At 39.4% G+C, this 16,016-nt stretch overlaps 1 protein-coding gene across 1 annotated transcript in view; it reads left to right on the top strand.

Annotated features, from left to right (window-relative positions):
* Positions 1-16,016, top strand: part of STXBP3 (syntaxin binding protein 3) — a 61,967-nt gene that overhangs the window by 39,985 nt on the left and 5,966 nt on the right. Inside the window, exons 8-17 of the mRNA XM_019502074.1 lie at positions 2,048-2,138; positions 3,210-3,334; positions 6,151-6,255; positions 6,930-6,987; positions 7,348-7,413; positions 10,178-10,258; positions 11,226-11,364; positions 12,699-12,802; positions 14,603-14,701; positions 15,356-15,441. Coding sequence (XP_019357619.1) covers positions 2,048-2,138; positions 3,210-3,334; positions 6,151-6,255; positions 6,930-6,987; positions 7,348-7,413; positions 10,178-10,258; positions 11,226-11,364; positions 12,699-12,802; positions 14,603-14,701; positions 15,356-15,441 — 954 coding nt within the window. The remainder of the gene's footprint in view (positions 1-2,047; positions 2,139-3,209; positions 3,335-6,150; positions 6,256-6,929; positions 6,988-7,347; positions 7,414-10,177; positions 10,259-11,225; positions 11,365-12,698; positions 12,803-14,602; positions 14,702-15,355; positions 15,442-16,016) is intronic.

Raw genomic sequence — 16,016 nt, 5'->3', positions numbered from 1 at the left:
TGAGAAGAGCCAGCATGGATTCACCAAGAGCATGTCATGCCTGACCAACCTGATTCCCTTTTTGGATCAGGTAACAGACTCTGTGGATGGGGGAGAGCAGTGAATGTGATACACCTTGACTTTAGTAAGGCTTTTGATATGGTCCCCAATAGTATTCTCATTAATAAGCTACAGACTAAATGAAAGTACAGACTAGATGAAACTATTAAAACGTGGATACACAACTGATTGGATCATCATACTCAGTGAATAGTCATCAATGGTTCGAGATCTTGCTGGGAGGAAGCTTCATGTGGGGCTCCCCAGGGGTCTGTTTTGGGTCTTGTATTGTTTACTGTCTTCATTAATAACTTGAACAATGGGTTTGATTGTGTGCTTAGCAAATTTGTGGATCATATGAAGTTGGGTGGAGTTGCAGACAGTCTGGAGGACAGGGCTAGGATTCTGAATGACCTGGATTGCTTGTAGCCATTTCTCCAGTCTCTCAGATGAAATTCAGCAAGGACAAACATGAAGTCCTGTGCTTGGGATGAAATAACTGTATGCACAAATCCAGACTGGGGCTTGACTGGCTAGGCTGCAGGACTACGGAGAAAGACCTGGGGTTATGGTAGGCCATGGGGTTCTCAAATTTTGCAATACCGCAACCCCATAAAATAATATATACACTTACACAACCCCCCATGATTAAAGCTATTAATTTCATTTGGATTAGGTAGGAAATGAATAAAGCACATTTACCTTTGTATATTAAATGAAATATATTTGTCAAAAAACACTTGATAAACTTTATAAAATTCAAAACTGTTTCACTGAAAAAACACTGTCAGTAGTGTTCAGTGAGAGGGATGCGTTTGCTTGCTTAGTTTTTTAAACCTAGGCTTTATTTTCAAGACTGCCAGTCTCATTTCACACTCCACATTTATTTTTGATAGCTATTTGCTCTTTAAAACAGCAACTGCTGGAAAAAAAACTGCTGAAAAAACTCGCAGTCAATTGAACTGTTGACAGATTAAAAACTGAGCTTCACTAACCTGTACACACCAAGATTAGAAAACAAAAGATATGCTTCCCATGTGAGCAAGTCTAAGAACATGTGCATCACTGCTGGGGGAGGGAAGCAGGCAGAGCATTTGTGTGTTGGGGAGGGAAGAGAAATTTGTGACCTCTTTTAAGTTGCTTGCGACCCCCTGGAGGGTCACGAGCCACAGTTTGAGAATCCCTGTAGTAGACCATAAGCTTAATAGCAGTGACCGGCATGCGTTTGTTGCAAAACAGGCCAACAGTATAGTGAGATGTATTAACCAGAGTGTTACTTGCAAAGTAACTTTTCTACTGTTTGGCACTGGTGAGATCTTGTCTGGAGTACTGTGTCCAGGTTAGGGCTGAACACTTCAAGAAGGATGTGGATAAATTGGAAAGAGTTCAGCGCAGAGGGACAAAATATGATTACAGGCCTGAGAGATGTGACTTATGAGGAAAGGCTGAAAGAACTGTAGTCATTTAGTCTGGAGAAGAGAACAATGAAGGGGGTTTGATAAGTCTTCAAATACCTGAAGGGCAATCTTATAGTGAGGATAGAGATTTGTCTGTTCTCTGTGGCTGTCGGGCACAAGACTAGGAACAATTGCCTCAAGCTGTAGTGAAGGAAGTTTAGGTTGGCTGTTAGGAAGAACTTTCTGACTATGAGGATGATTTAAGCATTGGAACAGGCTACCTAGGGAGGCTGTAAAATCTCCTTCCCTGAAAATTTTCAAGAGCAGGTTAGGTAGGGATTTGAGGAGGGCAGTTTAGTCAGGGATGAGCCTATCCTGAACAGGAGGCTGAACTAGATGACCTTGTGAGGTCCTTCCAGCCTTACTTTCCTGCAGTCTGAAGGGTGGTTGTTAGTAACCTACAGTAGAATTTTGGCTAATGCTGTGTTCAGCATCAAGGGTATGTTTTGTGGATTTCAGTTTGTGGAAACAATTTCAAAACTGTCTTTAAAGCATGCTAGTTTCAAAATCAAAGATGTCTACTAAATATTTTAATGTTTCTTTTTCTCCAGTAAGCCACTGGATAATGCCAGCAAGCTTGGGCAGCTTGTTGAAGAGAAACTTGAAAATTACTATAAAAATGATGAGGAGAGCCAAATAAAGGTAAATGGTATATGTTTATTTTTATTTTTGTACTCAAAGGTAATTATTGAAAATGATCTTTTTATGGTCATGTCTATTAAATGACTTATTAAATAGTGACACCTTCTTATTTCAGTTCCTTTTGTGTAATGTAAAACAAGGTTGAAAGAGTACATAATTCCTACACCTTTTACACATGGTAGTTTTACCCTAAACTCATAAGCCTGTATTGGGGGACTGATGCTATTTAGAATGCCCATTCAGTTTGATCCTGTAACTTGCTGACCTGAGTTGATCTAAGCTCTAGTTTTTCTAATGACTTCTGGATGAAAGTTCAAAACTTAAATATGTAAAAATGTTAGTAGTGATAACTATCAACTTGGTCTGAGCTTCACACTGTAGCACAAAATAGAGATAACTAAATTAAGCTTACATACTGCAGCTAGACTGCTTCTAGTATCAAAGTTTATTTACCCAGTCAAATTAATAGGACTATTTGACTGCATCACAGTATGCTACCAGGTAATACTGCATCATAGTATTCATTGTAGAAATACCCTCAGACCAAAGAAGAGTTACAGATGAGATAGTTACCACTGCCAGAGTTTCCATAACTTGGGTTTAAACCTGCATCAAATAGTCATGAGAACTTCAGAGCTTGGATCAAATCAGCATGAGGTCTGGGCGCACTGAGATGCATGTAATGTACATGTTCTGAATCTGTTTGTGCTAAACCTAAGTGTATGCTTTCTGTATATCTTTCCAATTCAGTAGGGATTTTCATTTTTGAAGTGGAAAGTTGTTAAATGGATTGTAGTTGGTACAGGCCCACTTTGTCAAAAATATCTTGTACAAACGCTTTGTCTTGACTGTCCTCTTCTTGGCTGACAAGTATTGAGGCACCTTTTATATAGCTGTATTGGAACTTGTATTTATTTAATTATAAAATGCTTTACTCTTAAGCGGTAAATAATTGTTTTGGATTCCGGTTGTTTTTCCCATACAAACTTTGAAGTGTGACTTGATACAAATGGGTTTGACGTATTTCAGCTATCTATAACATATCCTTTTTGTTTATCCTGATGTTTTAAGGATAAAAACAACTCCCTGCTGTTGATAATTGATCGTGGCTTTGACCCTGTTTCCACCGTATTACATGAACTTACCTTCCAAGCAATGGCGTATGATCTGCTACCAATTGAAAATAATACATACAAGCAAGTACTATTTTTTGTATCTAAATACTATTTTGATTTGATCAGGGGTGCTCTCATTGGCATTGGTTCTATTGTAAAATCTTTGGGGGTAGATTGCAAAGTGTGTGTGTGTCTGTGTGTTTGTACAACTTAAAAAGCAAAAATAATAATGGATTCATAGGTGCTAGGGTTGGAAGGGACCTCAACAGATCATCGAGTCTGACCCCCTGCCTAGACAGGAAAGAGTGCTGGGGTCAGATGACCTCAGCCAGATGCCTATCCAGCCTTCTCTTAAAGACCCCCAAGGTAGGGGAGAGCACCACCTCCCTTGAAAGCCCATTTCAAATTTTGGCCATCCTTACTGTGAAGAAGTTTTTCCTGATACCTAGCTTAAATCTGCTCTCTGTCAGTTTGTGACCATTGTTCCTTGTTATCCCAAGAGGCACCCTAGTGAACAGAGCATCTCTGATCCCTTGCTGCGTCCCCTTAGTGTATCCGTAACTTTTTATTTATTTTCCTTAACTTGGAGCAATTTTAAAAAATGTCCTGCTAACTGAAGCTTCTAAGCAACCTTTATAAATAGTCGTAAGTTGTATTAAATCTAGGTGGAGACTTACTGAGGCATGGATGACAATAGCATGGCCTTTGCTAGAGGGAGGGATGGCAGTAATTTTTGGCTTTATCAGTTTTTCTGATCACAGGATATATAGATGGAAGTAGTAATCTTTTATACCTTTTAATCTGAAATCATAATGATGGCTATTAGTGCTAAACTTCTTTATTTTTTAAGTTGGGATCCAGCTCTGAATTCTTCAGACTTGATAGAAAGCATTTCTTTCACCATTATGAAGTACAACACTCCTAAATCTGTATGTGCTTCCAAACTTATTTCTAACCAATGTCCTATTTATGCTATACTCTTGGGAAATTTTTGTAGGGAATATTTCAGAATTCTAAAGAACTTCTGAAGAGCTACAAGTCAAATATGAACTTCCTGAAAAGTCCTAAGTAATGCTAAATTTAGAGCGTTTATTTAAACTTCAATCTTCAGGAGATTGAAGTATCAAGTTGAATATAGGACGTTTTTATACATAGGTAGAAGTATGATCTAAATCTTTAAGTTTGTTTTGGTTTTTTCCCTCTTGTATTTCTGCTGTGTTTTGGTTGAATCACTTGACCTGTGTGAGGTTTCTGTAACTATCCAAATGCAAATGAAAGTTGTGTGGTATGATACAACGTATGCTTTCTTTTAATGAGAAGTTGCTTTATAGCTTAAGTCAGGGGTAGGCAACTTTTTTTGGCTGGAGTGCTGAAAAAAACCACAACGCTGACCTTGGAAGGTGCCAGCGTGCTGGCATGCCAGAAAAACAAAAGGACGGCAGGAGTACATGGCAGGATGTTGTATTTGTGCCTATGCCCCCTAGGCCAGGCTCCGTGGCTGCAAACACCTTCTGCCCCCTGGCCCTGGCTGTCTCCTGGCCCCGGGCAGGCTGCAGGTGCTGGCACTGTCTGGGGCTGGGGCAGGGAGGCAGCAGCTGTTGGTAGCTTCCTGGCTGCAGCTGGTCCCAGCTCTGGGGTAGCTGCTGCCAGCCATGGTGCCCAGGCTCCTCCCAGCAGGGCTTGCAGCCTCCCAGCCACCCGCTGGGAGCAGCCTGGGCTTCCAGCTGGCAGCAGCTACCCCAGAGCTGGGGCCGGCTACAGCCAAGAGACTGCAAACAGCTGCTGCCTCCCCGCCCCGGCCCCAGTGCGTGCCGAGGAAAATGGCCTTGCGTGCCATGGTTGGCACGTGCTGGGGGTTGCCAACCCCTGGCTTAAGTCTTTGATGCTAAGCATGTTACTTATATCTCTCTAAAATAATTAATCCAATTTGGCTAGGGACAGAAATTACAGGCAAACTCTGTTATAAGAGATCGGGAGCTGGTTCAGATCTGTAACAGAACAGAAGTTCAGTGCACATAACCTGGTTTCAATATGGCTGAAACTGGCTTAGGTAAACCTGGATGGATGTAGACTTAACTGATTTGGGTTAAATTGGCTTATTGATCTTCTGTCCTAGGTCCCCTCTGGATTCAATTGAACTCTCAGTTCCACAGTATCCCAGGATGTTTTGCACCTTCCCTGTAAATCCCTGCCCACAGGGTGGGCAGGCTACACTTGGCCCAAGCTGTCTGTTCCAGCTGAGCAGGGGTGGGTGCTCTAGTGCCACCCCAGCTTCTGGCTTGCACCACTGAAGACATGTGGCTGCATTTCCAGAATCAAAAGTGAACTTGCTCATCAGTTCAGTCTATGCAGCTTAGATCAACCTGCAAAGATTGAATTGATTCAGCCTTGGGCTTTTTTGACAGTCTGTACTTAGCCTTCAAGTCTACGTGGCCTTTCTGTACCTCAGGAGTAAAATAGACTCTTCCATGCCGTTTGTACTGTGTCTCAGATGTGTGCCTTCACACACAACTTAAGTTTGAACAGAAACAACAAAAAATAAAACTCGGGGAAATCAAAGTATATGTAAGTCAATGATTTAAGTTGGCAGGCTTCAAGATATGTAAAAGATTTCCAACTACTTTAGGCTGTTGTATAGGAAAATTATTCTAAAATGCATGTTTTGCATTTATTGGAGACCTCAGAGTAGGCTTAACCATCTTCTGACTTGTATTTGGTATCAAAGATGTTGAAATTTGTTACATTTCAGAACCATACTTTTTTTTTTTTAAGTAAATCTGTGTGCAGTGCTACCTAATGTAAAGTGCAACTAACAGGTAGAATGACACTTTACTATCATTTTATTTAAAATACACATTTAAAAAAACCATGTCATGACCTGAACTTTTTGTCAGCAGGTATAAAGCAGATGGACCTAGTGGAAAGGAAAGGGAAGCAATTTTGGAGGAGGAAGATGAACTTTGGGTGAAAATTCGACACAAGCATATTGCGGATGTACTAGAGTATGTGAATAAATTCATATTGTTTTGAGCCTTTATACACTTTCAAGGAAATTATCTAAATAGAATGTAATTACTATAGTAATGGAGTTGACAAAGACCTGAAGAAATACAGAATGAGAACAGGCTTCCAAGCAAGGAAAACTAGCAGGTCAGGTAGGAAAAGCAAGTTGGTATTCACAGAATACATAGTGCTGTTCAGAAAGACTTCTTGCTCAGTAACTGATGTTAGAAAGAAAACATTATTATACAATGCACAAATATTGATATTCATTAATTCTTGTAGATGCCTTTTGAGTTTGAAAGCTGAATCTTCAAAAAATTCTTATAAATTTTGGCAAGGTAACTTACAATTTAGGAAGTATTTAGCTTTGCCATAATTGGAGGAAGAAAAAATTCCCATCCAAAATAAGTGGTATTCTACCCAGCAAAAGAACCTTAGTTTGTTTGATCTGAAAATACTTAGTTTCCTTCTAGAAGTCTGCGGAAGCATAGTTTTCTTATATAAAGCTATGTATTTTAAGTCCTTCTTTTCGTTAAGAATCACTTTTATAATCACTGGAAGCTCTGAAGTAGTAAACTTGAAAAGCTTTATTATACAGTTATTTTTAGAATTTAATTTTATTTATAAAATACTTAAAGTTTAAACGCATTTAGTTACTCTTTTAATCTGACAGGGAAATACCAAAACTTTTGAAAGAAGTATCAACAAAGAGAAAAGCAACAGAAGGAAAGGTAAGATATATTACTGTTTTCAGTTAGTGTTGAGTTTTTTTTCTAACTGTTTAAATGTGACTTTCAGTGAATTAGGGGGCCAGGGGGGGTGGGGCAGGAAGGTTTCCAGATTTCTTGGATAAGCTTCAGGACTTGAGGATTATTTCAAATAAATCTTCTTGGGTTTGTCTATTGCTGCAAGTTAAAATGTACCTGTGGGGAAACAGCTTATTATTGTGTTTTGATTAGTAATTTTTGTAATACTAAAGTTAATAAAAGGCTTACATAATATTAATGTTGTAAATTTGTTCTTCCTCACCAGTAAGTGGAATAAATGAAAGTTTAGTCATCTCATTTTCAAAATACATTTTCTCGTTTCAGTTATCATTAAGTAATCTGGCCCATCTAATGAAAAAGATGCCTCATTTTCGTAAACAGATTACTAAGGTAAATAATCTTCCCTACATGACTCTTACAGTTTGCGTATAAACTGTGTTTACAAATAGTATCTTCTTTTAAGGGCAATGTTTTGATTTAATTTTTATTTCATACCTACGGTATAGAAAATGTATTGCTACCATACTGAGCTTTTCTCATTCAGGGTTTGTATATTCTGTTTTGTAAGTGCACCTGCTAAGTGTTTTAGGTTTGGTTTTGGGTTTTTTTTGTTTTTTAGAAATAAATCTACTTCAAAATCAGATTTATTTTTGTCAGTGTAAAATATTTATTCATTCAGTTGAATGCTTTTGTGCACTCAAACATGTTCTTTTCCATTATGATTCCAGATAGCATATAAATAGTTCCTTGCAGTATTACTTTTTGTTCTTAGCTCTTATGTACTGTAGTGATAAAGAATGATTAGAGTTAAGTACTTCAAGCCTATTAGCCTGCAATATTGCATTACAGTATTGTCGTGCAATAAGTGTCACTCAAATTAAGTAACATTGCAATCATTAATAAGACAAGACCATTCTGTATGTCAGAGTAGGATACATAATGAACCCATCTACAAAAAATATGTTTAAAGGCCATACGTGTAGCCTCACTGCATCCTTTTTCCTCTTGACCTTTAACCAACACAGTTAACAATTCTGTAGTGTACCACAGAATTGCTGGAAATGAAAAACAGAAGTCTAAAAAGACACGCTACCACTGTGCATAGCAGGAGTTTTCAACCTTTTTTAACAAGTGTACTCCTGGTGGTGGTGGTGGCCGAATGTGGGGAGTAGCGGGGCTCTCATACAGCTGCTGCCATGCCCCACTTTCCCACAGCTAGTTGCATGTGTGGCTCCGCAAGCTGCTTTCATGCCTCACGCCCAGCCAGTTGCATGCTGCCCATCAGCAGCCTGTAGAGTCACTGGCTGGGTAGCGCTTGTGTGACCCGCAGAGGGGTGCTGCTACCCTTGTCCTCTCTGGCCCTGCTCCTGGGAGGCAGTGACATGGGGTGTTGGGGCGGTGGTGGCTGCGTGCAAGCCCCACGTTCATCCGCAGAGAGGTGCCGCTGCCCTTGCCCCCCCCGCCGCTCCGTTCCCACCTGCCTGTGCGTACCCCCTATCACCTTTCCAAGTACCCTAGAGGTACACATACCATTGTTTGACAACCCTTGGCATATAAGATCAGTACCTTCCTTCAGATACAGTGGCTTTCTGATAGATTACCGAGCCCAGCTACCTTTTTGTTGTAGCTCAGTGGTAGAATCCATGTCTGCCACATGAGAGACCTGGGTTTGATTCTCAGAGGGGTGCACATAACTGCAGCTATTGAGGCACTGAACGTTTGGGTTCAGTTTGGCCTTTGGAGCCTGTCTCAATGGTCTGAAGTGGGAATAGAAGGTCTAGTCAGTCTCCACCCCTCTATACTCCTGCCTACACATACGTGTCAAAGGTCTCGGTGACTTCTTGCCGTGATTCAGAAGGACTGACAGTTGCCTACAGTTGTGGGGTCCAGTTGGTTTTATATTCCTGCTTTACCATTTAAGAGGGTAGCTGGAAAAAAGTCTTTTTCTATGAGTGAACAATAATACACAGTTATTTTAGAAAGTTTAGCTTTCTTTCTGAATAGCACTTTCCTGGTGCTACCTTGTGTATTTTGCAGAGGCATAAAATAGCAATGACACACAGAGGCATAGGGGATAGAACTTGAAATTCTTAATCAAATGGCTTATTCAGAAACCTAAGGTAATCTTTTTGCCTTGGTTTTAAATGTCACTTGGATTTATGTTTGTCAGTTGTGCTATATGGAAAAAACAATGATAATCCAGTGCTACAACTTGTAGCTTTTATAGTTGTTTTTTAAAAAGGTATTGACTTGAAGATATTTCTTTTCAGTAAGTCATATTTTTTGGCTTAGTTATTTGAGAGACAGGAATTTAAAGGGCTAGAATTGAGATACCTCCGTGAAAGTCTCAAAAGTGATTGTACAGCATTAAAATGTTCAGATGGCTTTACACACAAACCTCATACAGTGATGTTCTCTTTCAGTCAAGGTTTTCTTTGTGCTCTTCTATAAGGCTATAATAGAATAGTTGAAACAGTCATTAGAAATATAGTAAAATGCAATCTTAACAGTTCCATACCTGTGCCAAGTTTGTAAGTTAGCACTTAGCTATTTTAGGCTGGCTGTAAGACTTTTTTTTTCCTTTTACTGTGATCAGATGACACATTTTTCCACAATAAAGAAGTAACGGGAGTTAGGGATATAGCCTCTGAATCGGAACTTCCTAGATCTTAAATGCTGGGGGCTGCAAGTGAGAGAGGAACAATGTGGAGAAAAACCCTGGTCAGACCCAGTTCACTCCCTTCCAGCATCTGCTCTCTGCCATTGTGCGACACGGAATAAGTGGACAAGATGGACCTATGGCCTGACCCAGTAAATGGCAATTCTTATGACTCAAAAATCTTTGCCAGTAATTTTTGTAGGTTTTGTAAATTTTATTAACAACACACTTCATTTGGTTGTAGTTGCAGCTGCCTTAAAAACATAAAGATATAATTTTATCTGTTGTAGTTATGTTAACAGACTTAAACCCCAAAGTATTCTTGCTTCAGACATTTTAGAGCTTAATCATTATAGAAACGCACCCAACTTCTGGGTGAGAGGTAAAATCACAATCTTTCAGAACATCTTTTGTAACTGGTAGAAAGAAGTTGTGTTTTTTGCTATGACTTAAATTATGTGAAAAGATAAGTTATAAGACTCTTCTGTTTTCTAGCAAGTGGTCCATCTTAATATAGCAGAAGATTGTATGAGTAAGTTTAAGTCCAACATAGAAAAACTGTGCAAAACTGAACAGGTAAGTTAAAATCAGTTGAAAAATAACATGTTTTTGTAGACAATACAGAAATACTAACTTTTTCTTTACAAGTAATTTACAATATCAGTATTTGCCCTTTGGTTACTTTAAAAAAAATCTTATGATTATTATGTTATAGCAAGATTAAATTATCCACAAATCTCTCCTGCCAATATTAAATGATCTACTTCTGGCTTTGGAAAGTCTAGTTAACTTTAACTGGGGAAAGGAATTTTTTTTCTCTTTCTAATTTCAAGATGGTTTGTCTTCCCTCCTTTTCTAAGATTAGGAGTTCTTAACTGGTACCATCCTTTTCTGTGGGCATTTATTTTATTTATCATTAAGCTAACAGTATCGAACTGCAAGTACAAACTGCAAAATTGTTTACATTTCTATGCTTATTTAATATTATAAAACCATTTTTAAGGCAGCAAAATACAGCATGAGAGAGTCCTTATATTATAGAATTCTGGTTTGCAATATGGTAACACAGTAAACAAACTTGTATTGTCAAAGTGCATTGTAAAAGCATTTTGTAGTTGAAAATGTTCCTAATGGGCTGTTAATACAGTTCTTGTCTCTGCAGGTGAAGCCCTTTTTGACAAGAGTTGGCAGCCAACATAATTATAATTGGAACTGTTTGCCAAAGCTGTGTTCAGCTAGGATTGTCTGACTACTGTGAACTCTTGACTGACATGTTTTACTCAATTTTAAAAATGTGTGCTCTTCTATCACTGGTGTAAAGCATGAACTAGATCTGTGTACAGGTTGAAACATCTTTGCCAATAGAGTTGATGTGATTTGCTTCATGTAGGATGTCACCTAAATTGTGTGTTATGGTGGACATGTTTAAAAAAAAAATTGTGCTACTGTAGTTTCAGAGGAACTATAAATTTAGAGACATAAACTGATGCAGTTTGTTTTTAATGATTGGTAACTAAGATGACTTTATTCACTTTTAACTTAGGATTTGGCTCTTGGAACTGATGCAGAAGGCCAGAAAGTGAAAGACTCAATGAGAGTCCTTCTTCCAGTTCTTCTCAACAAAAATCATGACAAGTATGATAAAATAAGAGCAATCCTCCTTTACATCTTTAGCACAAATGGTATGATATAAGTTGTCTTATTTTTCAGTATTTACTGCAGATTTCAGTCATATTAGTGCAGAGCCTAATACTGTGTGTGGACCAGACAGTGTATTGGATCCAGACATTGTGACAGGGTTAAAACGAAATGATCTGCATACCATGTACCCCTCTCTCTATGAGGATGTTGCTTGTAAAGGGCTAGCGGTAATTCAGCACAACCAACGAACATGTTTGTTGTTTTCTTTAGCAGATCATTACTGGAAAAGCTTGCAGTATTCTGGTTATGGAATAGTTGCTTGAATTTTCCCTCCTTTAGTCAGTATCAGAGGATGTTTTGGGGAGAGACTTGCTGTTTGGTGCATCCTGGGTAATGGAGTAAATGAGGAGGAGTGGTAGCGCACAAGGATGATATAGAGAAGAGAATGCAGGCCTAAGTTCTGTATCATAAGCACTGAGCAGTAGAAGTTTAGGTAACCAATTATGTGATCCAGTTTCCAAGGAGGATTGACTTGCTTTGTCTCTTACCTCAATTTATCCCAAATGAACTGTTTTTCCAAGTGGGACTCCGGTTTGCACCACCATCCAGAGCTTCTGTGCTGGGCCTGGAAGTACAGAGAGTGTTAAAGGAAAGGGGGTGGGGGGCGTGGTTCCTGTAGAGAGTGTGTGTTTGTGTGTTTGTGTGTTTGTGTGTTTGTGTGTTTGTGTGTTTGTGTGTTTGTGTGTTTGTGTGTTTGTGTGTTTGTGTGTTTGTGTGTTTGTGTGTTTGTGTGTTTGTGTGTTTGTGTGTTTGTGTGTTTGTGTGTTTGTGTGTTTGTGTGTTTGTGTGTTTGTGTGTTTGTGTGTTTGTGTGTTTGTGTGTTTGTGTGTTTGTGTGTTTGTGTGTTTGTGTGTTTGTGTGTTTGTGTGTTTGTGTGTTTGTGTGTTTGTGTGTTTGTGTGTTTGTGTGTTTGTGTGTTTGTGTGTTTGTGTGTTTGTGTGTTTGTGTGTTTGTGTGTTTGTGTGTTTGTGTGTTTGTGTGTTTGTGTGTTTGTGTGTTTGTGTGTTTGTGTGTTTGTGTGTTTGTGTGTTTGTGTGTTTGTGTGTTTGTGTGTTTGTGTGTTTGTGTGTTTGTTTTCAGATACTATCATGAAGCAAAATTTTAACTTTGTTGCTACTTCTATTATTCTGTGTACAGTGTTAGGATAAATTTACAGGGGTGTATTTATTATGACAACCCAAGACGCACATGCTTATTTTAAATCCTGAAAAGAAAAAAGAATAATCTAATGCAACTGGGACCAACAGCTAATTGTCATTGCAAGTATTATATGAACTTCTTAGTTAACTTATGCTTATTTTTCCTTGTGGCAAAGGAACAACCCAAGAGAACTTGGACAAGCTGATCCAGAATGTGCAGATAGAAAGTGATAGTGACATGATTAAAAACTGGCAATACCTTGGTGTTCCTATCATCTCAGTAAGAAACTATTTTTTTTTTTTACATTCAACTTCCTAACACTTATTCAGCAACTGTGAATATAATGTTCGACATCTTTTTTAGGATATATCCAATAGCTGTCTTCTAGGAATTCTTGCAATTATTTTTGCAACCTATGTTTTAAAAGCCATTGAACTGCTAATGTGCATTGCTTTTTTCCAGTCATTTCTGTAGTAGTGTTCTGGATGTTAACCTGAGCTGTTCCTTCCATAGCCAGTCAGTTTTGCAGGCTTTGAGTGTAACAAATATTTGAAATCCATTTTTTTGTCGTTTTTCTAAGGTTGAGAGAATTGGATCACTTAGAGCAGGGGTGACTAAGATACAGTCTATGGAACTGCCATCCAGCCCACGGCACTCTTCATGGATCTGGACATTTGGCAGTGTAGCAAACAATGGCAGTATTAATTCCTGCTGCTCCCAGAGCAGCAGTAAGTAACACTGCCACTGCTCGTCCTGCTGCCAAATATCCAGACCAGTTGGGAGATTTGGGTGTGGAAATTTGGCGGTAAGAAAAGTGGTGGCAGACATGACTCCATGAGTGTCAGCAGTCCACTCTAACCACTTTGGCTGATTCAGGACTGTGCCACATGCTGTGCCTGCTCTGGTAGGATGTGAGCCGCATATGGTGCCTGCTCCAGCTAGCTTGGGACAGGCACTGTGCAATGCGACTCCCAGAGCAGGTGTCACATGTGGCACAGCCCTGGACCAGCCAGAGTGGGCTTTGGATCTGGCATGTGGGGGTGGCTCGGTGGGTCCCCCACATGCTACATCCTGTACCCACTGTGGCCAGTTCAGGAACTGTGCTGCACCTGGTGCCTGTTCCAGGTGGTCTGGGACCTGTATTTTATATGCAGTGCCTGCTCCAGACTGGGTGGAACAGGTGCCACATGTGACTTTTGTCCTGGTCTGACTGGAATGGATGCCATATGCAGTGTAGTCCCAGATCCACTGGGGCAAGCAATGTGGATGCTAAATCTGGCATGTGGGAGGCAGCATGGTGAGGAGGAGGGTCCATGGGCCAGATCCAGCTCATGGGGCACAGGCTGGCCTGTGCATTGTGTACCTGGTCTGTAGACTGGTCTTGCACCACTCATCTGGCCCATGTGGCTGGATGAGTTTTGACACCCTTCCTATCGATAATTTGCTGCTTGAAAAGTGGGCACCTGCCAGTGCCAGAGACTCTAATGAAAGCTGGGGGAGGAGATATCTAGTAGTTTGCGGAGTTGATTTTTTTCTGAATAAAGAGAAGACATACAAGATTAATTCAGATAGCTTACAGAAAAAAATGTGCCCTGTCAAAGAGACATACTTATGCTAAATCTTTTCAACATGGTATTGTCATTTTATGCTCAGAAAGGGGAAAGAGCTATTTCATGACTCTAGAGCTGCAGTAAAATAATATCCTTTCTATTCTGGAGTACCAGGTGTGAAAAACTGAGCAAAAGTAGTACAGAGGCAGGAACTACATAAGCAATTATATATGCTTTGGCATTAAAACAGTAATTTTTTATAAACATCAATTTACTAATCTCCTTTTTCCTGAATATGGATTTCCTGTGATTTTCTAGACTGTTGCTAAATGTTATTTATAGATATAGATGTTTTTGTGCATACAGTATATTATTTCTTTTGAAGTTTTCCCCTGTTTATTTGGGCTCTTTTTAGTAGATGAAGCAAGAATTTAGGTGTGGCTTTCTGGGGGGGCTGGGAGTGCAGGTTTTTTAGGAGTAGGCAGTATACCAAACTACAGTCTTAAAAACAATCTCTTCCTCTTCTAAGTCTGCTACTCAGCAACGTAAACAGTCAAGAAAGGACCGTTCCTCAGAGGAAACGTTTCAGCTTTCTAGATGGACACCTATTATTAAAGATGTTATGGAGGTGAGTAATTGTTCCTGAACTGTAATATTTCTTAAATACTTCAAAAGCTTAACGGTTCATTTGAACTGATCTTTTAAAATTTTGGTTATGCTTGTGATAAATTATGCTCAAAAATAAGCTTGAAAGATTGCTGAAACAAATTGAGAAGAGAGATTTGAACCCATAGTTGATAGTCTGATTCTAGATTCTCTAGTATGCGATATACCCGTACATTTTTTTTTTGTTTAGTGAAGTCTTTTAGACTATAACTGAAGAACTAATTCCTTCCTTTGATATCATAAGTCATTTGTGAAGCTTCACATTTTGTTTGTTTCTCTAGGGGGAAAAATCAGGTAATTTGAGGCTGTGTGTGTATATCTCACAGATGAAATCTGAGCTGTGATGCTGTTTGGTTAGAACTTTTTTTAACTCCTGACACTGTAGGATCTAGACACATGTATAACTTCCTTACTTTTTTTTTTTTCTTCACTGCAAAGAAGTGCTGGTTGTGGACAAACCATATTTGGCATCTCTACCCTTGAAAATCACTGTGACTGAACTCAAGTTCCAAGCAGCTGACTTTTGGCCAGAGTTGAGACTTGAGTGGTTGTGTAGATGAAAGTTTGCTTTAAATCAACATAGTTGGTTAAAACGAACCTCTTTCCCCCCACCTAGGATGCTATAGAAAACAAACTAGATTCAAAGGAATGGCCTTACTGTTCCCGGTGCCCTCCAGCATGGAATGGTTCAGGAGTAGTAAGGTAAATTATTGCAATTGATGTTCAGGTATAAATTTCTTCTCTCATTACCTTTTCAAATATATGGTGTAATCTTACAAAATTAGGTACGTTTGTCACTTCTGTTTCTTGAAGCAGTGAATTCTGAAGGCTAGCTTAATCAGTGCCTAGGGCTTGTGCCCCCTCACCTACCCCTAGTTAGGCTCCTGAATGACCAGTATGTGGCAGTTCTGTACCAATTGAAATGCTTTTTTCTGGTATGCAGCTTTATTACTGTGAGTTGTAGTAATCAGTGCTATAAGTTACAAATATCCATCATTTATATTCAGACTTTCTTTGCCCCTGGTAGGTGTAGGTGCTATTTTTGGCTAGTTATTAGGGCTGTGTGAAGCTTTGGTAGCTGATTTGATTCGGGGACCGAATTTCCAAATCAAATCAGGAGACCAAGTAAAAGCTCTGAATTGATTTAAAAAAGATTTGGAGATTCAGCCATAGACTAAACAGGCAGGTGACACAGCTGTCTCCAGCTGGTAAGTCTGTTGAGGCTGGGGGAGGGGAAGGGGAAGAGGTGTGGCGGGGTGTGGGGGTTGGGGCTGGGG

The sequence above is a fragment of the Gavialis gangeticus genome, unplaced genomic scaffold, assembly GCF_001723915.1.
Source record: "Gavialis gangeticus isolate Ggan-Ray unplaced genomic scaffold, GavGan_comp1, whole genome shotgun sequence".
Classification (NCBI taxonomy): domain Eukaryota; kingdom Metazoa; phylum Chordata; order Crocodylia; family Gavialidae; genus Gavialis; species Gavialis gangeticus.
This window is presented reverse-complemented; position numbering and strand designations above follow the sequence as displayed.